Source organism: Zalophus californianus, chromosome 12 (genome assembly GCF_009762305.2).
Source record: "Zalophus californianus isolate mZalCal1 chromosome 12, mZalCal1.pri.v2, whole genome shotgun sequence".
Taxonomy (NCBI): Eukaryota; Metazoa; Chordata; class Mammalia; order Carnivora; family Otariidae; genus Zalophus; species Zalophus californianus.
The window spans coordinates 37,724,169-37,743,272 of record NC_045606.1 but is presented as its reverse complement, the minus strand read 5'-3'; the positions used below and the strand labels follow the sequence as shown (position 1 = coordinate 37,743,272).

The following is a 19,104-nucleotide window of genomic DNA, read 5'->3' as shown; positions in this document are numbered from 1 at the left end:
CCCACTCTCCTATAATCCCAGGAAGAAGGTACAATTTCTCACCAACTGGTATTGCCAGAAAAAAGGAAAAGAAGAAAAAGAAAACAGAGGACGACCTATAAAATGGATCAGTGGTCCCAAAATGATTTGATGATCTTTTATCATTAGCTTTCTGTTTCTTCCTTAGTCTACCGCTGTTGGGGTGATTCCCAAATTTCGTGAAGAGATTTCCGCATCATTCAGTGCATAAACAAGTGGAAGGGAGGTGTTGTGTTGCAAAGGCATCTGGATGGAGGCACAAGCCCCGCTGAGTTAACTGCTTGCTGCATAATCATGGGCAAATCAATTAAATTCTACAAAGGTGAGGTTCTTAATAAAGTATGGTATTATTTTCTGGCCTCCCGACCTTATTATAAGGATCGACTAAAGTGATACCTGTAAAACTGCTCTGTAAAACTGTAACTTGCAAGTAAAAATGATAGCAAACTGTTATCTTAATTATTATTATTTTTAAATGCCTCCTACGTGCCAGGTACTATCTGACGTGCTTTGTATGAAAACTTACTTAATCCTTACTCTAAAGTTATTAGGTAGATCCTGTTATTTACCCTTATTTCACACAAAAAAATGGAGGCAAACAGGTCACAGAATTTGTCCAAGATTTTAAAGGTATTAACTGGGAGAGCTCTGATCCAAACCCAGGCAGTCAAGCTCCATGCCTTATTGCTTCCAGATACAAATTTAAACTTAAAATCCTGTAATCTCAGAATAAAATTGGGAAGACTTGACAACATGCAGTACAAAGCTCACTTTTTGATAGGGAAGTCTTTACTGATAAGAATAGTTGGTAGGGCCTGAAGAAAATCAGTTGAACAGCTGAGTACAGCAAGAGATGAAGGTCCTTCTCACATGTGGACAGAACAGTGCTAAAAACCAACAAGGTACTTCAATGTAAAATTACCCTTTCAGACTTGACAAAAAAGAGGATATTAGTATTGTGGGTAACCAGGTAAAGACTCTGAACTATGCCTAACTGACATATCACATAGATACATTTATGCTGTATTTAGACAAACATTTATTGAAACCGTTCATGTGACCATAATTCTGCAATTAAACCAATGGATATACCCAACGCCAGTGTAGACTACAACTGGGGTTAGGACAAATATAAACTGATTGTGCAATTTCTCTTCCATCTCGCCTCTAGGTGGATCACTTTAGCTCACAGATCCTGACCATTGATTTTGGTTAGCCATGGGAGGAGGGGGGCCAGAAAGTTGAGATCACCCACCCGTACCTGCTACCTGGAGAAAACCTATTGGCTTCTTTTTCCTTTTCTTTCCATTTCTTTCCCTTGTTGGAATTCCTTCGCAAAGGTGCCCTATAATGACAGCACACAGTCAGAAAGGGGAAACTGACATTTTCTCTTTTAGCTTTTTTTTTTTTTTTTACAGAGGGTTTGTTTTTTACATCACGAAATGCTTACCCCAGATCCACAAACTTGCGCTTAATTTTTCCTCCTTGTACCACCAGTGAACTGGATGCCCTTAGTGATTTGGGACCTTTGGCACCATCTAGGATATACACACATGTGAAAAAGACCAATTACTATTCTTTTTAAGGCCATGAGTCAAAGTCAGTGCATCTCTGAATCTAAGGACTTTACCCCAATTCCAAAGTGTAAAAGAAAATAATGTATGCCTTTCTAAAGCCACAGGAAACACTTCTATGTTGAGGAATGTTCAGTTAAGCCAGGAGAGGTCCTGCTGGACAGAGGCCCAATACCCATCACAAAGAGTTTTAGCTTCGGGGTACGTGCACCCCAATGTTTATAGTAGCAATGTCCACAATAGCCAAACTATGGAAAGAGCCAAGATGTCCATCAACAGATGAATGGATAAAGAAGATGTGGTACACACACACACACACACACACACACACACACACACACACACACACACAATGGAATATTACGCAGCCATCAAAAAACCCAAAATCTTGCCATTTGCAACAACGTGGATGGAACTAGAGGGTATTATGCTAAGTGAAATAAGTCAATCAGAGAAAGACAAGTATCATATGATCTCACTGATATGAGGAGTTTGAGAAACAAGACAGAGGACCATAGGGGAAGGGAGGGAAAAATGAAACAAGATGAAACCAGAGAGGGAAACAAACCATAAGAGACTCTCAATCTCAGGAAACAAACTGAGGGTTGCTGGAGTGGAGAGGGATGGGTGGGATGGGGTGGCTGGGAGATGGACACTGGGGAGGGTAAGTGCTATGATGGGCGCTGTGAATTGTGTTAAGAGTGATGAATCACAGACCTGTACCCCTGAAACAAATAATGCATTATATGTTTAAAAAAAAAAAGATAGTAGGAAGGGAAAAATGAAGAGGGGGAATCGTAGGGGAGACGAACCATGAGAGACTATGGACTCTGAGAAACAAACTGATGGTTTTAGAGGGGAGGGGGTTGGGGGGATGAGTTAGCCTGGTGATGGGTATTAAAGAGGGCACGTACTGCATGGAGGACTGGGTGTTATACGCAAACAATGAATCATGGAACACTACATCAAAAACTAATGATGAAATGTAGGGTGACTACCATAACATAATATAGTAAAATTAAACAAACAAAGAGTTTTACCTTCAAATATACTGGAATGAGCAAAATAAGCAAGAATAAACACTATCAAATAATTCTTTACATTCAAAGCAGGGACCAACATGACTTTCCTTTTATTCCTTCTCTGGCTCCAACTCCTTGCTTCAAATGCCAGGCTCTGTCCTCCATGCCTGCCCTGCCTTTGGGTTTTGGTGCCTTCTGACAGGAACCCAGCCCACTTCCCCCATACCTCCAACACAGAAAGTGACCCCTGAGAGTCTGGGAGGTTTAGGGGAGAAAGGGCGAGTCAAAGCTTTCTCTTCTGGTCTCTCCCTTGCAAATGGCCTCTGGCCAGTCCTGAGACAGAAGAGGGCAGAGCATAGGGGAAACTTCTTAAGCTGGGGCTCAGCTATAAAACATTTATGTCTTTGAAAGGCTTCTCTCAGAGGTTGGGTTGGAGTACAACTTGGCTGGCCTCCTGTGATGGGGAAGATGCCAAAATCTCCTCAGTGTTTGGAGCTGAATGATCTTTGCCTCTTTGAGTTATGCTGGCTCTCAAGGGCAGCAGCTGCTGGGGGATGGGAACACTCAACATGATGCCAAAAAACCAATCAGAGGAGAGGCTTTGGGAATGGACTTCAATGGCAAATGCAGGAGCTGGATTCCACGGGTGGCACTTATTCCTCCTTGGACATGGGAGATAATTCTTACGGCTTTACTTGGAACTGTTTGGCAAAGGATGTTGTTCAGTGTCCCGTTTCAGCATGCCCAGTGATCGGAGATGATTAACAGAGGGCGTGTTATGTTTGGTGCAACCTTGTGTGTGAAACTACTCCTTGCTAGCTGTCTGTCTCTATCTTTGTAAAATTAAAAATATTCCAGCAACTTTCTGGCATGGACTGTAGAGAGAACAGTGCTCCTACAGAAGTGTTTAATTAACCCTGCTAATTAATTCTGCTCCTATTTGTGTTTCAGGATAAATTTCTAAACACACACGCAAAACATGAATTGCACATGCAGTTATTTTTTAGGAGTTTATGTTCAAAGCTCTGAAGTGGCAGCACAGGATGTTTACAGACTCTCTAAGGATTTTTAGCAATGAGCTTTTCACATTTTTAGTTAATGATACTTGGATTACAACAATCAATCCCTTGGAATGTACATACTGAAATAACACGAGTCAGAAATATGTCCCCGTGAAAATCCACTTCTAGCCTCAAATATTTATTAAGGATATTGGCATCATTATGCTGGGTATCTGAATTAAAGAGCCACAGACGTGAGGCATACACATAAAGAAAATCCAAAGACATGGCACAAACCCCTTCTGAGGTGATTTTGCTAATGGACAATAAAAAAAAAAAAAAAAAAGCCAGATTTCAATTTTCTTAATAGAAGGGAAAAAAAAAGGGCTGGATTCCTCCAGATCAATCCTAAAGCAACTCTTAATGGGTAGGACTGTGCAAAGTTTAAAAGGAGCCTGCCTAATTATTTTCTGAATTAGAGGTAGCGGGGCAGTGTTTTAACGAGTGGTGAGAGGACCAGGTGAGACAATGTACATGGAAACACTCTGTAACCTCTTAGCGTTGCAGTTATGTGGACATCTTGGGACTAAAAGCCTGATTCTGCCCATTACAGAGGCTGCTGCTAGGCAACCTCACATCATTATCTCACACATTTGCCAAAGTGTGTTCCAAGGAACACTTAAATGAATGCTTTCAAAAGGCTGAAGAGGCAAGATTAAGTAATAATGCACTTCCCTATTTTAAATCAATCAAATCCATCCTTAATGCACATTAGAACTTCCAGTCTGCACAAAAACCAACACTGGATTGGTATGATTTCAGGAAAAGAAAAAAAAAAAGTGACTTGTTTTCATTTATTTATTTAGCTTTCTGTAAAATTTCCATTAGGCTTTTTGGAATCTCTCCAACACTACCTTCAAGAGCAATCAGAAGTCTAAGCCCCCAGGTCGGGTGCGGCAGCTTCACGCTTTGGCAACCTGGCCTTCAGTTTTGAAGGCAGTAAATGGTCTCCTGATGGCTACGTGTGACGGCCTTTTCTTGTACTGCACTCTCCTTCCTCTCATGGGCCCCAGACTCTTGACGTCTTCCTTTCCTCTGGGGACTCCCAAATCTGCCCCCTAGCCCAGCCGGTCTCCTGAGCTCACCACCTTCTTCATTAAAAACATGAGTTAAGGGGCGCCTGGGTGACTCAGTCAGTGAAGCGTCTGCCTTTGGCTCGGGTCATGATCCCAGGGTTCTGGGATCGAGCTCCACGTCGGGCTCCCTGCTCCGCGGGGAGTCTGCTTCTCCCACTCCCTCTGCCGTTCCCCGTGCTTGTGCTCTCTTTGTCAAATAAATAAAATCTTTTTAAAAAATGCTCTTAAAAAATGAGCTAATTGTCTTCATCCCATATTTCTGACTTCTGTTTCTCCTAATGAAAGGGCCATATTTCCTGAGGCTAGAGACCCTGTGGTCAGTTTTGAGCTCCTCACTTTCTTCCCCTGTAACTAGGCAGCTTATGTTTCATGGGCTCTTGTGTCACTCTTTCCCTCATCGTCTACTGCTCCTCCTTCGAGGTCATCTCTCCCTGTGTCTCCTGACTCATCTTTCCCACACCTCATGTTCTTTTTTTTCCTTTTTATTCTTCTGTTCAAACATCTGTGGTTGCCTAGTGATACAGTGAGGTATCGAAGGCACTTAAATTCTAGATCTAATTTCAAATAGCAGTTCAATTTTACTGCAACCATTTAACCTGCATAAACCAACTGCTTCACTTCAGGCAGGCTTTCAACCCATCTCATGTGTGCCTGTCTCTGCTAATGCCACCTCCATCCTTATCTGCCTTCCTTGGCCGTCCTTCTTCCCCCCAAGTCCTTCGATGGTCACTCGAATTGTACATTCTTTGTCATCTTATTTGCCAATCTCAGCTGGATACAACCTCGCCCCTCCTCTGAGCAATGATAAAATTTACTATTTCTATACGTATAAGGACCTAATGTAATGTATCAATAATAAATGAATCCTGTAAAGATTTTGCAAAGCCAGGTTCTACTTGCCAGGACATTAATTCAGCAAATATTTTTGAAGGCATGTTCTGTGTCAGGCAACGTGCTAACAGCCACATATAAACTTAGAATCTCTAGAAATCACAAGTAGAAAATGATAGTGCTTAATTTACTCTTCTTAACCTGGTCTGAACAAAGGTCCATTGCTATGGAAGTCCAGAGACCAAAACATTATTATCAGGCTACTCAAAGAATAAGCATGAGAAAAATATTTTCATGCTTTCTACTGTCATATAACTTGTCTTACAGATCTCTGGAAATAATCTTACAATTCCTCTTGCTTTAACTGAAATGGTGTTAGAAGTTTATCATTTATCCAGTTACCATGGGGCTCTTTCTACCCCACTTTCCACCAAGGTCCCTCAAATACGACAACAAAATGATGACTCACGAATGTGGTACCGATGCAATTTTGAAAACACCCAACTTCAATTAGTTGTTCAGTAATACCAGCATTTTGTTACCCTTGAAATTGTAGTCAAGTACAGCTGTAACTTAATTACTACCTTGTAGTAACTTCAAAGACCAAAAATAATGGTCTATTATTTTTTAAAAATCTAGATAAAGGGCAACCAGGGACTAAGACATTTTCAGAGTTTACCCAGCAATCATGAGTAGGAGAAAATGAACGCCTAGACCAGGGGTCAGCAAGCTTTTTCTGCAAAGGGCCAGATAGCAAATACTGGAGGTTTGTGGGCTATACAATCTCTGTCACAACTCCTCAGCTCTGCTGTTTGTGGCATGACAGTAGACAGGATATAGCTAAATGAGTGTGGCTGTGTTCCAATAAGACTTTATTTATAAAACACATGGGGGCCAGATTTGGTTTGATGACCTGCATTGCTTATCTGGAGAGACCTCCGGGTAATTTATCCAAGAAACTTATGAAGCATCAATTATATGCCATACTCTTCACTGGGGACCAAGAATATAAAGATGAAAAAGATGAATGAAAGTCAGTTGTGGGGGGGGCGGAGCAAGATGGCGGAGGAGTAGGAGACCTAGATTTCGTCTGGTCTCAGGAATTCAGCTGAATAGGGATCAAACCATTCTGAACACCTACGAACTCAACAGGAGATCGAAGAAGAGAGTAGCAACAACTCTCTGAACAGAGAAGCGACCACTTTCTGGAAGGTAGGACGTGTGGAGAAGTGAATTCGAGGCGATATTTGGGACGATAGACGGTGGGGGAGGGGGCCTCCGACGGCCGCCCCTGGCAAGTGATAGGAACGCGGAGCACAAAATCGGACCTTTTAGAAGCCGGCTCTGCTGAGGGACGTCGCTCCAGTGGCTAAGTGGGGGGTGGAACCCTCGCAGGACAGTGTGGTCCCAGGACCCTCGGGGTCACAGAAAAACCGGGGGTGCCTGTGTGCAGCAGAGCTCCCAGGTATCGGAGCTGGGAAGCCGGCTGCAGAGACGGAACTGAGGCGCAGGCTCTCAGCTCGGGGTTGCCATAAACTGTGATCCGCGGCCCAGTCGGGCCACTGCTCCTCCAGCAGGAACCCAACAAACGGCAGATCCGGGGAGACTCCCCTTCCTCCGCCGGGAGGAGCAGCGTGGGAACGCACCGCAGGGATCTGCTAGGTTTGGAGACTTCACACGGGGTCGGGAGCCAGAGATAGAAACACTCGGTCACAGGCTGGGTGAGCACGGAGTGCGGCCGGAGACCGGGGAGACGGGAGTGACTGCTTTTCTCTGGTGGCGCACTGAGGAGCGGGGCCCCGAGTTCTCAGCTCCTCCGGGTGGAGATTGGGAGGCCACCATTTTCACCCTGGTCCTCCAAAGCTGCACCGAGAGCTTGCAGGGAACAAAAGCTCCTGAGAGCAAACCGGAGCAGCTTGCTTAGCCCAGACCGACAAGGGCGGGGCAATTCCGCCTCCAGCAAAGACATTTGGGAACCACGGCAACAGGCCCCTCCCCCAGAAGATCAGCACGAACAGCCAGCAAACCAAGACCAAGTTTACCGATCAAGAAGAACGGGATAACTCCAGCGCTAGGGGAATACTGCACATAGAATTCATGGCTTTTTCTTACTATGATTCATTAGTTTTTCAAAGTTTATTTTTTAACTGTTTTTTTTTAATTTTTCTTTTTCCCTTTTTCAACCAACATCTTATCAATCCCTTTTTTAAAAAAACATGTTTTATTTTTCATTTTTAGAGTCATATTTTATCCCTTCATAGTAGTTACCCTTATTTTTGGCATATATATATAAGTTGTTCTCTCTTTAAAATTTTAAGATACAGTTTCTTCTAACAGATCAAAATATACCCTAAATCACTAGTATATGGCTTTGTTCTAGTCTCCTGCCTGATCATATTCACTCCCTTTTCTTTTTTTTTTTTAAATCTTTCTTTTTTCAAACAACTTCTTATCAATTCCTTTTATAAAATCTTTTATAATTTTCATCTTTACAGTCATCTTCCATCCCTTCATTGTATCAACCCTTATTTTGTACATATATAAGTCTTTCTTCCTTTAAAATTTTAGGAGGCACTTTTTTCTAACAGACCAAAATATGCCCAAAATCTAGTGTGTGGCACTGATCTATGCACTAGCCTGATCATATTTGATCATATTCTGTTTTTTTGTATTGTTCTGTTTTTGCTTTTACCTCTTTTTTTCTCTCTCTTTCTTTTTTCTTTCTTTCCCTTTCTTTTCCCCTCGTTTCAGGTCTTTTCTGACTTGTATACAGTATATTTGCTGGGGACGTTGTTAACCTGTTAGCATTTTGTTCTCTCATTCATCTATTCTCCTCTGGACAAAATGACAAAACGAAAAAAATCACCTCAGGAAAAAGAACAAGAGGTAGTACCGTCAGCCAGGGACCTACTCAATACGGACATTAGTACGATGTCAGACCTAGTGTTCAGAATCATGACTTTAAAGATACTACCTGGGCTTGAAAAAAGTGTGGAAGTTATTAGACAAACCCTTTCTGGAGAAATAAAAGAACTAAAATCTAACCAAGTCGAAATCAAAAAGGCTATAAATGAGGTGCAATCAAAAATGGGGGCACTAACTGCTAGGATAAATGAGGCAGAAGAGAGAATCAGTGATATAGAAGACCAAATGATGGAAAATAAAGAGGCTGAGAAAAAGAGAGAGAAACAACTACAGGATCACGAGGGCAGAATTCGAGAGAAAGCGATACGATACAATGAAACAACATTAGAATAATTGGGATCCCAGAAGAAGAGAGAGAGGGGTAGAAGGTATACTGGAGCAAATAATAGCAGAGAACTTCCCTAATGTGGGGAAGGAAACAGGCATCAAAATCCAGGAGGCACAGAGAACCCCTCTCAAAATCAATAAAAATAGGTCAACACCCCGATATCTAATAGTAAAACTTACGAGTCTCAGAGACAAAGAGAAAATCCTGAAAGCAGCTCGGGAGAAGAGATATGTAACCAACAATGGTAGAAACATTAGATTGGTAACAGACCTATCCACAGAGACCTGGCAGGCCAGAAAGGACTGGCATGAGATCTTCAGAGCACTAAACGAGAAAAATATGCAGCCAAGAATACTATATCCAGCTAGGCTCTCACTGAAAATTGAGGGAGAGATAAAAAGATTCCAGGACAAACAAAAACTAAAGGAATTTGCAAACACGAAACCAGCCCTCCAATAAATATTGAAAGGGGTCTTCTAAGCAAAGAGAGAGCCTAAAAGCAGCATAGATCAGAAAGGAACACAGACAATATATAGTAACAGTCACCTACAGGCAATACAATGGCACTAAATTCATACCTTTCAAGAGTTACCCCGAATGTAAATGGGCTCAATGCCCCAATCAAAAGACACAGGCTATCAGATTGGATTAAAAAACAAGACTCATCAATATGCTGTCTGCAAGAGACTCATTTTAGACCCAAAGACACCCCCACATTGAAAGTGAGGGGGTGGAAAACCATTTACCATGCTAATGGACACCAAAAGAAAGCTGGGGTGGCAATCCTTATATCAGACAAGTTAGATTTTAAAACAAAGACTGTAATAAGAGATGAAGAAGGACACTATATCCTACTTAAAGGGTCTATCCAACAAGAAGATCTAACAATTGTAAATATCTATGACCCTAACATGGGAGCAGCCCATTTTATAAGGCAATTAATAACAAAAGCAAAGAAACACATTGACAACAATACAATAATAGTGGGGGACTTTAACAGCCCCCTGACTAAAATGGACAGATCATTAAAGCAAAAGATCAACAAGGAAATAAAGACTTTAAATGACACACTGGACCAAATGGACTTCACAGACATATTCAGAACATTCCATCCCAAAGCAACAGAATACACATTCTTCTCTAGTGCCCATGGAACATTCTCTAGAATTGATCACATCCTAGGTCACAAATCAGGTCTCAACCGGTACCAAAAGACTGGAATTATTCCCTGCAAATTTTCAGACCACAATGCTTTGAAACTAGAACTCAATCACAAGAGGAAAGTTGGAAAGAACTCAAATACATGGAGGCTAAAGAGCATCCTACTAAAGAATGAATGGGTCAACCAGGAAATTAAAGAAGAATTAAAAATATTCATGGAAACCAATGAAAATGAAAACACAACTGTTCAAAATCATTGGGATAGAGCAAAGGCAGTCCTGAGGGAAAGTGTGTAGCAATACAAGCCTTTCTCAAGAAACAAGAAAGATCTCAAATACACAGCCTAACCCTACACCTAAAGGAGCTGGAGAAAGAACAGCAAATAAAGCCTAAACCCAGCAGGAGAAGAGAAATCATAAAGATCAGAGCAGAAATCAATGAAATACAAACCAAAAGAACAGTAGAACAGATCAACGAAATTAGGAGCTGGTTCTTTGAAAGAATTAACAAGATAGATAAACCCTTGGCCAGACTGATCAAAAAGAAAAGAGAAATGACCCAAATCAACAAAATCATGAATGAAAGAGGAGACATCACAACCAACACCAAAGAAATACAAACAATTATAAGAACATATTATGAGCAACTCTATGCCAGCAAATTAGATAACCTGGAAGAAATGGGTGCATTCCTAGAGATGTATCAACTACCAAAATTTAACCAGGAAGAAATAGAAAACCTGAACAGACCTATAACCACTAGGGAAATGGAAGCAGTCATCAAAAATCTCCCAAAAAACAAAAGCCCAGGGCCAGATGGCTTCCCAGGGGAATTCTATCAGACATTTCAAGAAGAATTAATACCTATTTTCCTGAAACTGTTCCAAAAAATAGAAATGGAAGGAAAACTTCCAAACTCCTTTTATGAGGCCACCATTACCTTGATCCCCAAACCAGACAAAGACCCCATCAAAAAGGAGAATTACAGACCAATATCCTTGATGAACATGGATGCAAAATATTCTCACCAAAATCCTAGCCAATAGGATCCAACAGTACATTAAAAGGATTATTCACCATGACCAAGTGGGATTTATCCCTGGGCTGCAAGGTTGGTTCAACATCCGCAAATCAATCAACGTGATACAATACATTAACAAAAGAAAGAACAAGAATCTTATGATCCTCTCAATAGATGCAGAAAAAGCATTTGACAAAGTACGGCATCCTTTCTTGATCAAAAGTCTTCAGAGTATAGGGATAGAGGGTACCTACCTCAATATCATCAAAGCCATCTATGAAAAACCTACAGCGAATATCATTCTCAATGGGGAAAAGCTGAGACCTTTTCCCCTAAGGTCAGGAACGCGGCAGGGATGTCCACTCTCACCACTGCTATTCAACATAGTATTTGAAGTCCTAGCCACAGCAATCAGACAACAAAAAGAAATCAAAGGCATCCAAATCGGCAAAGAGGAAGTCAAACTCTCTTTGCAGATGATAGGATACTGTATGTGGAAAACCCAAAAGACTCCACCCAAAACTGCTAGAACTCATACAGGAATTCAGTAAAGTAGCAGGATATAAAATCAATGCACAGAAATCAGTGGCATTCCTATACACCAACAACAAGACGAAAGAGAGACAAATCAAGGAATCGATCCCATTTACAATTGCACCCAAAACCATAAGATACGTAGGAATAAATTTAACCAAGGAGGCAAAGGATCTGTACTCAGAAAATTATAAAATACTCATGAAAGAAATTGAAGAAGACACAAAGAAATGGAAAAACGTTCCATGGTCATGGATTGGAAGAACAAACATTGTGAAGATGTCAATGCTACCTAGAACAATCTACACATTCAATGCATTCCCCATCAAAATACCATCCACTTTTTTCAAAGAAATGGAACAAATAATCCTAAAATTTGTATGGAACCAGAACAGACCCCGAATAGCCAGAGGAATCTTGAAAAAGAAAAGCAAAGCTGGCAGCATCACAATTCCGGAGTTACAGCTCTATTACAGAGCTGTCATCATCAAGACAGTATGGTACTGGCACATAAACAGACACATAGTTCAATGGAACAGAATAGAGAGCCCAGAAATGGACCCTCAACTCTATGGTCAACTCATCTTTGACAAAGCAGGAAAGAATGTCCAATGGCAAAAAGACAGTCTCTTCCACAAATGGTGTTGGGAAAATTGGACAGCCACATGCAGAAGAATGAAACTGGACCCTTTCCTTACACCACACACAAAAATAGACTCCCAATGGTTGAAAGACCTAAACGTGAGACAGGAGTCCATCAACATCCTAAAGGAGAACACAAGCAGCAACCTCTTCGACCTCAGCCGCAGCAACTTCTTCCTTGAAACATCGCCAAAGGCAAGGGAAGCAAGGGCAAAAATGAACTATTGGGATTTCATCAAGATAAAAAGCTTTTGCACAGCAAAAGAAACAGTCCACAAAACCAAAAGACGACCGACAGAATGGGAGAAAATATTTGCAAATGACATATCAGATAAAGGGCTAGTATCCAAAATCTATAAAGAACTTATCCAACTCAACACCCAAAGAAGAAATAATCCAATCAAGAAATGGGCAGAAGACATGAACAGACATTTTTCCAAAGAAGACATCCAAATGGCCAACAGACACATGAAAAAGTGCTCAACATCGTTTGGCATCAGGGAAATCCCAATCAAAACCTCAATGAGATACCACCTCACACCAGTCAGAATGGCTAAAATGAACAAGTCAGGAAACGACAGATGTTGTTGGGGATGTGGAGAAAGGGGAACCCTCCTACACTATTGGTGGAATGCAAGCTGGTGCAGCCACTCTGGAAAACCGTATGGAGGTTCCTCAAACAGTTGAAATTAGAGCTACCATATGATCCAGCAATTGTACTACTGGGTATTTACTACAAAGATACAAATGTAAGGATCCGAAGGGGTACGTGCACCCCAATGTGTATAGCAGCAATGTCCACAATAGCCAAACTGTGGAAAGAGCCAAGATGTCCATCGACAAATGAATGGGTAAAGAAGAAGTGGTATATATATACAATGGAATATTATGCAGCCATCAAAAGGAATGAGATCTTGCCATTAGCAACGATGTGGATAGAACTGGAGAGTGTTATGCTGAGTGAAATAGGTCAATCAGAGAAAGACATGTATCATATGACCTCACTGATATGAGGAATTCTTAATCTCAGGAAACAAACTGAATGTTGCTGGAGTGGTGGGGGGTGGGAGGGAGGGGGTGGCTGGGTGATAGACAGTGGGTAGGTTATGTGCTATGGTGAGCGCTGTGAATTGTGCAAGACTGTTGAATCACAGAGTTGTACTTCTGAAACAAATAATGCAACATATTTTAAGAAAAAAAGAAAAAGAAGAAGATAGCAGGAGGGGAAGAATGAAGGGAAGTAAGTCAGAGGGGGAGATGAAGCATGAGAGACGATGGACTTTGAAAAACAAACTGAGGGTTCTAGAGGGGAGGGGGGTGGGGGGATGGGTTAGCCTGGTGATGGGTATTAAGGAGGGCACATTCTTTGTGGAGCACTGGGTGTTATGCACAAACAATGAATCATGGAACACATCAAAAACTAATGATGTAATGTATGGTGGTTAACATAATAAAAAAAATTAAAAAAAAAGAATGAGAAAACGGGTTCATCCTTGACAACTAGATCACTTATCATATACAAAGTGATATAAGCAGAAATAACAATGTGAATATTTCTGTGGGATCAGAGAGAAGAGAATAATTCACTCTGCCTGTGAATGGGGCAAGTGTACTAATAGTCCACTAAAGGAGGTGAGATTTAACCTGGGTTTGGAGAAGAACACAATTTTCCTGGAGTGGAGTGTTAGGCAAGAATATAAAAATGAGGTCTTGTTGAACCTCATTCTAGTTCCTCTACTGATGAACCAATGAGTTCTAAGAACCTCACATGTGAACAAACACACCAACACAAGGAGGCAAATAAGGTTAACCATACCTGACCTCTGCTGAATCCAGCTCTGAATAAATTAATCTCATATAGCCAGGGACTCAAGAATTTTACAGAATGTTATTCCTCAAATTGGATTTTGAGGATAATGAAGGTAGATTCAACTCCGTTAATCCATAGTGTATCATCCCCTGCAATGTCATAACATTTTAACGATACTGGGGTCCATTTCCTGGGAATTAGGGATGGAGAGTCCTGGAGGGACACAAAAGTGCCCAAGGAGCAGGGGTGCTGCCGTGAAATGGGCTGAACTCGTCGGTCAACCCAGTCTGATGAGCATATTTCATACGCACATCCGGGTAACTCTACTCCCATTTTATGCTCGCTGAGCAACTTTCTGATTTATGAACCTAGCAACCCAGGGGAGAGAGAACAGAACATATGAAGGATACTGGGTATTATGTCAGCTGTACCTCCCAAAGTAAATCAGAAAATAAGTATTTTGGCCTAGAAATTAGTATTTTCTAAGTCAGAAGAGCAAAAATCAGCCACTCTGGACTTGATTATTCTGGAATTGTATTATTGAGTTTCTAGACTTAGAAAACTGAGGGCTAGACCCTTGACTTTTGAAGTACCAACTGGTAATGGGTTGCTGCCTGAGAATCAGTTAACTGAAGGTCTCTTTGATGTCTTTCTAGGTGTTACGGGGCCTGAGACTGGAAGGCAAGAGATAATAGGGCCTTCCCAGTCATTGATGGTGGGGTGTCACAGACAAGATGTTACAAAACAAACTAGCAATAAGAGAGAGAGGGAGAGAGAAAAAGAGACAAAGAGAGAGAGAAGAGGCAGATAGACTGACTCTAGTCAGCAAACTCCTTGAGGGAAAAGATGGAATCTTGTCAATCCTTGTACATTTAGCCTTTAGCACAATGCCTGACACAGAGTAGCTGCTGAATAACTATTTGTTTAATAAATACATAAATGAATGGATTGATGTCAATAACAGGGAAGGAAATGAAAACTCTTCAAGGCTGGAAACTTTTTATTGGGGGAAGAAAAGAATGTGAGGCACCGCTTTTATCTGATCATAGTATGTAACGGTGGTTATTGTACTACTAACTGACTATTGATAAAGTTCATACTTTATCAAAGCTCAATTAACTGCTTCTTCCCTGTTACCCAGAAGCACAATCAGCCTAGGAAGACTGAAGAGGGGAAAGTCCAAGTACTTGGTTTCTGGAGAAGAAGCTATCCATCTCCTATCTCGTTTCCTGCTTACTTCCACTGAGAGCTTACTCCCCTCCACCAAAAAAAGAGCAGCAAACAAGGGAGGCAGTGGGAAAGGATGGAATTCTTACATTTGACTCCTACATTACTGCTAGTGGACTGTGGAGCACAATCCAAATCCACGTACTACTTCTCCTGTCGGGGAGGAAACATCTGCTGACTTTAAAGAATCATTTAAAAAATTAGAAGTAAAAGAGAGAACTGATCTAAACAATATTTAGCCACTTAAAAAAATTCGGGGGTCGTATTTCATCTGTGAGTAATCCACACTCCCTGACTATAATGTAATTTTTCTCAGATAGCTAGTTATGCCTGATAAACTCAAACAGTAGACCACAGAGTATTAACCTATAACTCCAAAACACATGTGTCTGTGGTTTTGTCTTCTTATGGACCAATTAAGGTCTATATGTATTTTTCTAAAGAGATTATAGAGGGCTTCCACAAGTGTATTTCTATAAAAGTGCTATTCTAATCCAAGTTTGGGTTAATAAATGAGAGGTTTTTAAGTCTTTAATTCTTTTGAAAGTAGGTAAAAATCGACCATGCAAGTCCTCCACCAACTTGAGAACTACCTTTGATGAATTAGCCAGCTTGACGTATTTTCTTTTGCTTCTACTAGTATTTTTTTTTTTTTTTTTACTTTCTAAGTACCTAATTTTTACCTCAAAATTTCTAGAAGAGCTGTGGAAGATAATTCCAGCAATCAATAGGCTCAGGAAAGGAAACCAAACGGAAAAGATCAAAAATAAAGCTATGGTGCTTACCAAGATTTAAAAACAGATTGAGCCCCCCAAATCAAATGTATTTCTATGTTCACAGTGTATTTTTAGAAAGATTATAATTTTTGATCTGGTAAAGATAGATGGGTATGCACTTTTCAAAAATACAGTCCTGTATTTTCACACATGCAATGTATGAGTGTATCGTAGTTGTTAGAATTTTTTAAGATTATTTATGTATTTATTTATTTGACATAGAGAGAGCACAAGTAGGGGGAGGGGGAGCAGCAGGCAGAGGGAGAGGGAGAAGCAGGCTCCCCACCGAGAAGGGAGCCCGACACAGGGCTCGATCCCAGTACCCTGGGATCATGAATTGAGCCGAAGGCAGATGTCTAACCGACTGTGCCACCCAGGTGCCCCTAGTTGCTGGAATTCTTTAAAAGTTTTGGAAATCCAATGGTATCTAGTTTAAATGATCATTTGTGAGGCCGATCATCTTTTCCTGTAAGTAATGAGAATTTTCAGTGAAGCAACAGTTTATTTCTTTTGCTAATTTTTGACTTTTTAAAAATTCCTTGAAGCTACCTGTATATTAAAGCCTATCAATTAACTTTCTATATGGGGTCCTTTATTATGCTTACTGACTACTGAAGCCGAGGGTATTTATTAGATAGTTGTAGATAGTTGTAGAGTATAAAGAAAAACCAATAAAGCAAACACCCATTTCATTTATTCCCCCCAACCCTCACCACAATTTATGCTTACAAAGTCCCCAGTACGTCTTTCCCCATTTCAGTTCCTGGACACTCCCCACCAAGTAACTGATTTTTGTCATTCCCACTTAAACCTTAAAATTTTGTTTGTATAAGTAATTCACTAATTTTTTTAGCACTATCTAAATAGAATCATAGGGATTCTTCTGCAATTTAGTTTATTCTCTCAATGTCTTGTTCCAGAGATTCACCCCTGTTGTTATGTTTCAGTGTTCATCATATGAATATACTACTGCACAGATTCATCATATGAATACACTACACAATTCATTTAACTATTCTACTAGTGATTATTCCAGTAGTTATCAGTTTTTAGGTTTTCCCAGATTTTTTTTTTTTTAAATCACACAGTAGGGCTGCTATGAATACTCTTGTACATGATTCTCAGTAGGCAAGTGTAGGACCTGGTTGGGTCATAGTGCATGCACACTTTAAACCTTACTAGATCAATGCCAAATTGTTTCCAAAGAGCTTGCCCCAATTTACACTTCTACTTTCTACACAATGAAAACTCTTCAATCTCTGGTTGTTTCACATAGTTTCCAGCATTTGGTAACATCAGACTTTAATATTTATGGCAATCTGGTAGGTATAAAATGGTATCTCATCTGGTTTATCTCATACTTTCTCGATTACTAATGTAGTTGAACACCTTTCATAAATATTTTGGCCTTTTGGTTTTCATTTTCTATGAAGTGCCTGTTCAGGACATTATATATTATCTCCTGTATTATCTGTCTTTTCCAAGTGATTTATACAAGTTATTTACATAATCTGAATGCTAACTCTACATTAGTTACACAGGCAGTAAATATCTTCTCCACTTTTGTGGGATTCTTTGTGTGTTTGAGAAATAGAAGTTCCTAATTTTAATATCATCTGATGTTATTAATCTTTTCTTTAGGGTTTTTTTCTTTGTGTCTTAAGAAATCCTTCTCTACCCTGAAGTCACAAAAATACTCTATAGAGTCTTTTTTAAAAGTTTAATAGTTTGTATTTTCCAGTTAAGTCTTAAATTCACCTTGAATGGACTGTTTTGCAAGGTATGGGGGGGGTCTAATATAATTTTTTAAAATAGGGATAACCAGTTGTCCCAGAATAACTTGTAAAAAACTCTATTCTTTCTCCACTGATCGACCCATACAGCTGTCATAAAATAAGACATATATATATTTTAGTCTCAGGTATTCCTGGCCTTTTTTCCATTCTTATAAACTTAGGATCAGCTTATCAAGCTCCACAAAATGTCTGTTGTATCAAATCTTTAGATCAGTATAGACAAAAATGACATTTCTTTCTGCCATTCAGTTTTTTCAAAAGATAAAGAATTTTTACAGTGAACAAATGTATATCCACTGCCTATATCCTACAATTTCCATTTTACTACATTTGCTTTATCATACAGCCATCCCTCTAGTCATCCATTAATCCATTAATTTTCAAATGCATTTCAAAGTAAGTTGCAGACACTTCACCCTTACACACAAGAAGATATTGATTTTATGTATTTATTGTATATCTGGCCACTCAATCTTCTAGATGAATAGTCATATAATCTTTATATAAAGATACTTTTGTCTTTTCTGTTTCAAATTTATACTTATTTTTGATGTTCTTATCTTGCTGCAATTAGAAAATTCTCAAAAACAGACTTGAAAATCGTGATGGTAGTTGGCATTCATGTCAACTTATTCCTAATTTTTGTGCAAATGGCTTAAAATTCACTATTTAGTGGTTGACTGCTGGTAAGTAACCAATCATATTCAGAAAATTTTTTTTAATTCCATTTTACTTTAACAAGTTTTTACTGAAAATGTCTGAAGAATTACACCAAATGCCTCTCGACTTCCATTAATATTATAACACTTCACCTTTCCTTTGTTGATATGATGATTTATATTGTTAGAATTTCTAATGTTGAACTATTTTTACATTTTCAGAATCAATGCTACCTGATTATGGAATATAATTAACTTGCACTCCTGGATTCAACTGATTAGCATCATATTTAAAATGAATCTACATGCATAAGATTTCCTTTTTCCACACAGTCTTTACCAGTTTTTAGGACTCTAGCTACTTAAATAAATGAGAAACACCGGACCCGGAATAACTAGCATAAAATAGAGCCTATTTTTTTTTTTTTTTTTTTTTTTTTTAATAGCTTAGGCGGAATTCACTTATGAAACCACCTGGCTCTGGTGATTTTCTAAATGGAAGCGTTTATAAAAACACATTTCATATTTCTGTGATTATTGGTTTCTCCAAGTTTTCCTCTTAGACAATTTGAACAGACTAATTTTGTAGGGAACTCCACTTCCTTTAGAATTTTAAATCTACTGAGTTCACATACTATCTTTAA

The 19,104-nt window shown here is 39.7% G+C and overlaps 1 protein-coding gene across 1 annotated transcript in view; it reads right to left on the bottom strand.

The window, feature by feature from the left end:
• The window catches only part of PPP1R9A (protein phosphatase 1 regulatory subunit 9A), a 315,687-nt gene that overhangs the window by 20,857 nt on the left and 275,726 nt on the right, over positions 1 to 19,104 (bottom strand). Inside the window, 2 exon segments of the mRNA XM_035723249.1 lie at positions 1,280 to 1,363; positions 1,469 to 1,556. Coding sequence (XP_035579142.1) covers positions 1,280 to 1,363; positions 1,469 to 1,556 — 172 coding nt within the window.